Here is a 7,421-nt window from a genome sequence, read left to right as displayed (position 1 = left end):
GTAGAGTAGAGATCTAAGTCTCCATCCGACCTACTGGGTCTCTATCTGCCTCACCTAGATTGGAACAAGACGGGACGAGGCACCAATTAAGGCAGGGCAAGATGAGACGGGGCACTTATCAGGGTCGGGGCGGAGGTGGGTCAAAATCCGTCCTGTCTCGAAGTATATGTTATATCGCCCTAGCGAGTTTATTAAAAATTTTATTATCATTTTGTAACGAAATTTTTAACAAATTAACGTGTATATATATATATTGTTATGTTATGTTAGTTTTTCTAAATTATATATGTGTCTTTTTATTGATTTGTATGTTGTTATACTATTATTTATAATTAAATTTGATTTAGAATTTTTAATAACTTTAATCGGAGTGGGACACGAAGAGTCAGATCAAAATTGGAACTTCAGAAAACGGAACGGAGAAAAAAAAAATCTCCCAATCTCAAATCGGGACAGAACGAGGTTAGGGACATGAGAACCGGCTCCTCAACATTATCGTCAGATACATACCGTCACTAACCCCTCACATCTAAATCTAAATCTAGATATCAGACTATACTCTAATGTTACGTTAGACGAGACCGAGCGGCCCCGCCCCCGCTCTATCTAGACCTCTAGCGTCCGGATTAGCCAGCATAAAGTGTATAGATTCGCCAGCATAAAAGGGTTCGATTAGAACGAAACAAACGCCTTGGAAACGAAGCAGAACCGGAAAGAACTAGGCGAGGGGAGGAAGCCTCCAAGAGGCCCAATCCCAAGCTCGCACCCTGCCAAGTACCCTCCACCGAGGGGGGGGGGGGGGACTCGCAGCCCATCCCGATCCTGTCGCACACGCTCGTGCTCGGGATGGCGCGGAGCGGTCGGAGGCGAGAGGCGGCGGCGGCGGCGGGAGGAGGAGGACCCGTGAGGGCTCTCGCGTCGTGAGGACTCGCGCGGAAGGTGATGTGTGTTTCTCAATCCCGCTGTCTTTTGCCCCGTTTAGGCGCTTGCTTGATCTCACGTGCTTAGTGGAGGAATCAGAAATGGCACAGTGATTTGCTTTCTCTACCTGTTCTTCCTCCTGGATTGATTTGTGCGCGTGATTGCAGCAGTTCCAACTGTGCTGAAAGAGTATCGTTCAGATTATTCGCATCTGAATGGGTAGTGGGGATATTTTTGGCATGTTTAGCTCTGTTTGTTGAAAAGTTTGGGTTTTAAGACGCTTATGTCATGCAAGGTTAGCCCGGAAATGGTGCAAGATTTTTGACCCATCGCCCAAATTTCCGCACGTTTCTTTCTCAAATTTTGTCGTTTGAAAACAGAGGAGCGTTACTCTTTCTCGTAGCATTTACATTTTGCACCAGTTCTTCGACCGGATGGGGAATTTAATGGCGCGATGGCCGAGAACACCTCGCAACCAAACGGTTCGATTTTTTTGTTCTCATTTTGCATTAAGTCTAGCCTTTGGATTTAGTTCAAGGCAAATGCGAATTCATACGTTCACTTTCAGAAAAAGAACTTGAGGAAGGGTTTTTTTTCTTCTCTTTCTGTTGTTCTTTCACTCTGCGTTTCTGCATAAGACTATCCCCAACCATATTCCCTTCATTTCGTTCCCTTTCTGATTCCCTTCCCTGTTCTCATTCTCTTTATTTCCTCTCATCTACAACAGCTTTCCTTCGAGGGGAATCGCGAAGGGAACGGAGAGAAAATCTCGTTCTGAAGGGAATGACCCTAAGATTCCCGTCGTGAAGGGAACCGTGAAGGGAACCGTAAAAGGAAATCGTTGGGAGCGCTGAAGGGAACGGGAATCCCTTCACGACGAGAATCTGCCTATGAAGGGATTCCCTTGGGTATGGTCTAAGAGCAAACAAAACCAAAACCTTCTCTTTTTTCTAGTACAAGAATCTGACCAAAAGAAAAAGAGATTTTTTTTTCTTTTTTACTTACTGGGGCAGTTTCTCTGAACGCCTATGCCTGAGGCCCCGTCGGCGTAGAGGCAGACACAATATAGGCGGCACCCGCCGGCAGGGCACGTCGCTGGCCCTAACAGGCCCGTGCTCCCGGCCGCAGCCGTAGTACGCTAGTACGCTGCAACGCACGCAGAGACTGTTTTTACTACGAGCGCCGCCCTAGTGGAAGGAATCCTTTTACTTTTGCCTCTTTATTGCTAGCCTTTCTGCGCTAGCTGTTTTTCGCTGTTGCTCTGCCAGTTCATTGGGATCTGCGGGCTCCGTCCGGCCGCCCGTGTGGGTTGTTGTGTTATTGCTTCGTCCGCCAGGTGGGATTCCCGATGCGGAGCTTATTGTTGGTGAGTTGTTGCCTTGTTGGTGAGCACTGTGAGCAGGAAGGAGTGCAGGAGGGGGGTGGTGATTAACCAAGGCCAGATTAGTTTAGTGGTTGTTAGCCTGATGTTGTGCTTGTTTGGCTTCTTGACAACCTGTGATAGTTGTGGACCTGGTGACTACTAGTAATTGCTTGATGGTGGTGGTAGTTTGCAATGCTCCACGAGGATTCTTTAGTTCGTTTTGAAGATCTTGTTCTATGCTGCTCCTTTGGAGCATCTTGTCGAACATTCTCCTTGTTCAGTGATTTTCGTAGTGTAAACTGAAGTGACATATAGAGGTAGTATATAAGTTGGTTGACTGCAGCATTGCACTCCAGAGGATTAAACTACTTTGTTTTCCGTAGTGCCGTTTTGATTCTGAATCTTCAGGCTTTGTACATACTGTTATGATTGATTGGTTGTACCATCCCCGGTACATACTAGTTACCTCCTGCTTTAGCCAGTTTTTTCCTAAATAGCTGCATGTAAGCACAATCTTCTTTTGGTGTGTGTGAATAGTATTGCCGAAGTTTAGGAATATTCACTTGACATGTCGTCCACCACTTGCCCCTGTCTTATTAATGAAAAATCATTTTCTTTGTGCTGCTTCAGTCTTTTTTCTCATGTTAACACTTTTTTTACTCTAGCCTCTTATTTGCTTTGTTGATTGCAGATTACATTTTGATAACTGGATCTTGAGTCTTCACAGGGGGTTAGAGTCCTTCTGTGTATATTGTGTTGTTTAGCAGCAGATCAATTTAATAGAACATGGCAAGATCTGAATCAGACAAGGATGATATTTTCTTCGACGCATTTGAAGATATTCGATCTGCAAGGGACACTTCATCATCAGAGGATTGCAGCACGAGTGATGAAATTTCAGTGACAATGAAGTTTGAGTATGAAATTTGGGCAAACAAGCCAATCAGTGTTCAAGAAAGGCGACAAAGGTTCCTGAAAGGAATGGGACTCAATGAATTTTTTGCTACTAGAATGGATTCTTTTCAATGCGATGGAGAAATCACAACTGCTGAGTCTTTCACCGACATGGAGGAGAGAACTGTCAGTGGCATTTCTTCCTTGGATTCATTATCAGTTTGTGACAATGAATCGGTATTTGATGGTTCCTGTTGTATAAGGGATCTGGATAGTGGAAAAAGATATATAGTTCACAATGGTGCGCATAGCAGTCTGACTGACATGCTTAAGGAGGTTGGATCAGATAAGGTGATATCTCTTCTAGAGTTTGAGAGCTTGCTTGGCCTCTCTCGATCTGTTTCAAAATTATTGCGGAAGGGGTGTGGTAACAGTCCTACAAGAGAAGCAAAAGGTGCTAAAAAAAAGGATATCAAAAGCTTGTGGAAGAAATTCATGACAAAGAGAAGTTTTGGTGGAATTTGCAAGTATGATGTCCATGTGGAAAACTGCACAACAGGTATACCATCCAGAACAAGAGTTCTACATCGCAAGAAAAATGTTGTCGAATTCTCTGCTGTCTACATGGATCAAGAAATCAGAGGTCACAAGGGTTCAATTAGGGCCATGAAATTCAGCCCATCTGGCTGGTATCTAGCAAGCGGTGGTGAGGATTGTGTTGTACGAATATGGCAAATTACAGAAGTAGAAACATCCCCTAAGTTGTATAGGGGGGAAGATCCCCATGAATGTGTGGAGAAAATTGAAGTCCGTAGGACAAAACTAGCAAAGGGGCAGAACCATGCCCTCGCAGTTATACCCAAGAAGGTTTTTCGTATTTCAGAGACTCCATTACATGAATTCCATGGTCATACAAGTGATATCCTCGATATGGCATGGTCAAAATCAGATGTAAGTTTTATGTTAACCTATTTTCATGCGTCATAAACATATACTAGCATTTTTATGTATATTGCTTACCTACTTTGACTTGGTCTGACTGCAGTGTCTCTTGACTTCGTCTAAAGATAAGACTGTGCGCTTATGGAAGGCTGGCTGTGATGGTTGTCTTGCAGTTTTCAAGCACAAAGACTATGGTAAGCAGATTGCCATCAGTAAACTATTATGTGCTTTGACAACATAATTACAATTGTTGCTCAGTGTTCGTGCCTTTCATGTACCAACCTTATTGTGGTGATGAAAAAGAGTTTTTGATGATCTCCATGCTTTAAAGCATGACAGTTTAAATATTTTTCCTGGATAAGAGCCTGACTCTCTTCTCCATTCCTTTGTAATTACCAACAGTGACGTGCGTTCAATTCAACCCTATTGATGAGAGATACTTCATCAGTGGCTCATTAGATGGTAAAGTCCGCATTTGGGATGTTTTGGACAAGAGAGTAACTGACTGGGTGGATACACGGAATATCATAACTGCTTTGAGTTACCAACCAGATGGAAAGGTTTGAATCTGATAAAATCCCATTGCGTATTATTTCCAATTTTTCATCACTGGATGTTAATTCATGCTTCTGCAAATCAGGGTTTCATTGTTGGCACGATTGCAGGAGCATGCCGCTTCTATGGCCAATCAGGTACATGGAGGTCCTTTTTTTTTTATGCGGTTTCAGTTATGTTTAATGTTTCATGTCTCATGTCTCTAATAGTGAACCGTTTTGATGAACAAGCAGCAGTGTATCAGTAATTCAATACTCCCAGCTAAGCAGCTCACTTTTCCTTTTTAGGCGAAAACATCCAACTAGACAAAGAGTTGTTTGTGCAAGGGAAGAAAAAGTCAGCTGCCAGTCGGGTCAACAGTCTGAAGGTAAACCCTTGGTTCATTTATGATTTCTCTACTACTGACTCAAGGAAGCACTTATAGTCCCCCTTTTTTGTGCAATTATTAGATCAAATCACTAATTTTTTTAGCTCCGCTTTGTAGTTATGTACAAGTGATTCCAATAGGATTATAATCACATCAACAGATTCCAAAATCCGAGTCACCGATGGTGATACCATCCAAAAGTTTCGAGGTAGATTGGCTTAGAAACTCATCATCTTTCAACCTTGTTACAATTCATGATTTCAGTTACTGATTTTTTTTTCTTTATCCGATGCAGGGCCTTGGAAGTCAAAGGCTCTATCGGCGCCGTCTTTAACCTCGGATGGTAGATATCTTATATCTGTCGGCAAGGATTCCAATGTCTACATTTGGAACTTTGCCAATTCAGGAGAGGCTAAGTCAGCTCACTCTTGTGAGCTGTTCTACTCCAAGGACGTGACCACCGCAGTACCATGGCCGGGAGTGCATCAAGACAGGCACATCAAGCCTTCCTGCTTGACGGAGAAACCTGTTGTTGTGCCCACGTTGCGCCGCCACGGGGAATGCCTCTCCCCTGGGCGGTGGTCTTTAGCTGACGGTACGAGGGGGTCAGCGACATGGCCTGAGGAGAAACTCCCTTCTACAAAGCCTGAAAATGGCCCGCAATTAGGTGATTGCCTCTCCATGGTATCTGCCGCGTGGAACACGGTCATCGTGACCGCTAGTGGCGACGGAGTAATCCGGTCTTTTCCCAACTACGGCTTGCCTGTGAGATTGTGAGCTGCAAAAGCAAAGGAATCAATGTCTTGGTAGAGAGTGACGGTAGGAGTCTCAAGTTTGATTCGGCGATAAGCTGAAGTTTTTTTCAGAGATCCTAGGGAAGTAGTGGAAGAGGTCGGAAGAAAGACTTTTTTGTACCATTGGTTAGATTCTGAACTTCTGAAGAAGAGATGGTCTGTCCAAAACCCCCAACACTTCTGACCACAAGATTTTATTTTGCTTTTAACTTTCCATAATTTTTTCCTAGATGATTGTTTTAAGGAAGCCATTTTTTACCTCTATCCGAGGTAACCAGTGATTAGCAGCTGATGTGGCTGATGTCAGTATTCAAGACGGCGCCTTTGTGTCCCTGTCATCCTTGCACCATTCGCTTACGTAGACCAATTAAACCCGTCGTCAGGTCTTGACGTTTCGTTTGCATTCCAGTCTACTTGTAGTCAAGCTGAAGAAGACAGCGCCTGCAGTGTCCAATCCTGGAACCAGATCTTTCTTGGACTCGTTGGTCAGAATCAGGTTCTGCGTTTCGCTGTACCTGGAAGGTGATCCATCCGTGGTGGTTGGGAGACGAAGGACGCGCCGATGCCGGATGGAACGGGCGGCTCAACTTTCTTCTTCATAGCGAGCAACTTTCTTTGGTGACAGGAGAGGAAAGATCCGGGTGAACGTAGGCCATTTCGGTCCAGCGCGTGGTGCCGTCACCCTGCTCCGGCCATTTTGGACTCGCGAAGCTTGCGCGTTTCTGATATCACAGTTCGTTAATACGGAGAAAATGGTTCTAAAGACTTTCGTTCTACTTAGTAACTGCATGACGTGTTTGACACCTAAAACAATTCAATATATAGTAATCTGAATAAGTTAAATGATATAACATAACAAAAGAAGAATTTATATACAGAATGATTGAATTAAGTAGTCGTGCAACCACGGTTCACAAATGCGATAGTAACCGCCCAAAAATCGCGGTTACCGACCTTCTCGGTCCGGTTCGGTTTCAGAAACTGAACGGTAACCGAATTTGAATTCAAAAAATTCGAAAAAAAATCAAAAACAAAATCTTAAAAAAACTAGACACAATTCTAAGACCTTCTGTGAATTTTTTTTTCAAAAATAATATCGTTTGCATCATATTCTACAGGGAGGAAGTTTGAAAAAATGAAAAAAATTGAAGCGTGCGGCTCAGTTATTAACTCATGTTAAGGAAAAATGTAACATGCAAACACATATTTTTCTTGTGTAAAACGTATTTTAAGAGAACCTTTAAAATTGATTTCACTTTATTTAGAGTTTTATTAATTTCTCTATGATTTTTACAAAGTTCACAAGCATAAAGTGAATATGTTAAGAAATAGCACTGTAATTAACTTTTTCATGTCTACTATTATTTTTCCTACGTAAATCATAGTATAAATAAGCTAATGAAAGTGGTTTCACTAATTTTTGAGGTGTGATAGGTCGGTTATGAATTAATCTAGTCGCAACACATTTACACAATCATGCATGTTACAATAACTAATTCATGAGTTCATGTATTTTTAAAAGACATAGGATCATGTAAGAAGACTAACAAAATTAGTTTTATGATTTTTGGATTAGCAAAGAGTA

At 42.7% G+C, this 7,421-nt stretch overlaps 1 protein-coding gene across 2 annotated transcripts; it reads left to right on the top strand.

Annotated features, from left to right (window-relative positions):
• The first annotated feature begins 564 nt into the window (after positions 1 to 564).
• On the top strand, positions 565 to 6,048 carry LOC133924191 (uncharacterized). Of its 2 annotated transcripts, none has more exons than XM_062369625.1 (8): positions 565 to 939; positions 2,976 to 4,129; positions 4,224 to 4,314; positions 4,523 to 4,680; positions 4,761 to 4,812; positions 4,963 to 5,042; positions 5,160 to 5,250; positions 5,338 to 6,048. In XM_062369625.1, the coding sequence occupies exons 2-8, from the start codon at positions 3,071 to 3,073 to the stop codon at positions 5,817 to 5,819; spliced, it is 2,013 nt and encodes a 670-aa protein (XP_062225609.1). In that variant the 5' UTR covers positions 565 to 939; positions 2,976 to 3,070; the 3' UTR covers positions 5,820 to 6,048. The 2 variants fall into 2 exon arrangements, with proteins under 2 accessions (XP_062225609.1, XP_062225610.1); XM_062369626.1 differs by lacking the exon at positions 565 to 939 and adding an exon at positions 1,849 to 2,287.
• Positions 6,049 to 7,421: the final 1,373 nt, after the last annotated feature.

Source organism: Phragmites australis, chromosome 7, assembly GCF_958298935.1.
Source record: "Phragmites australis chromosome 7, lpPhrAust1.1, whole genome shotgun sequence".
NCBI lineage: Eukaryota > Viridiplantae > Streptophyta > Magnoliopsida > Poales > Poaceae > Phragmites > Phragmites australis.
The sequence above is the reverse complement of the archived record's forward strand: the minus strand, read 5'-3'. Positions and strand labels throughout refer to the sequence as shown.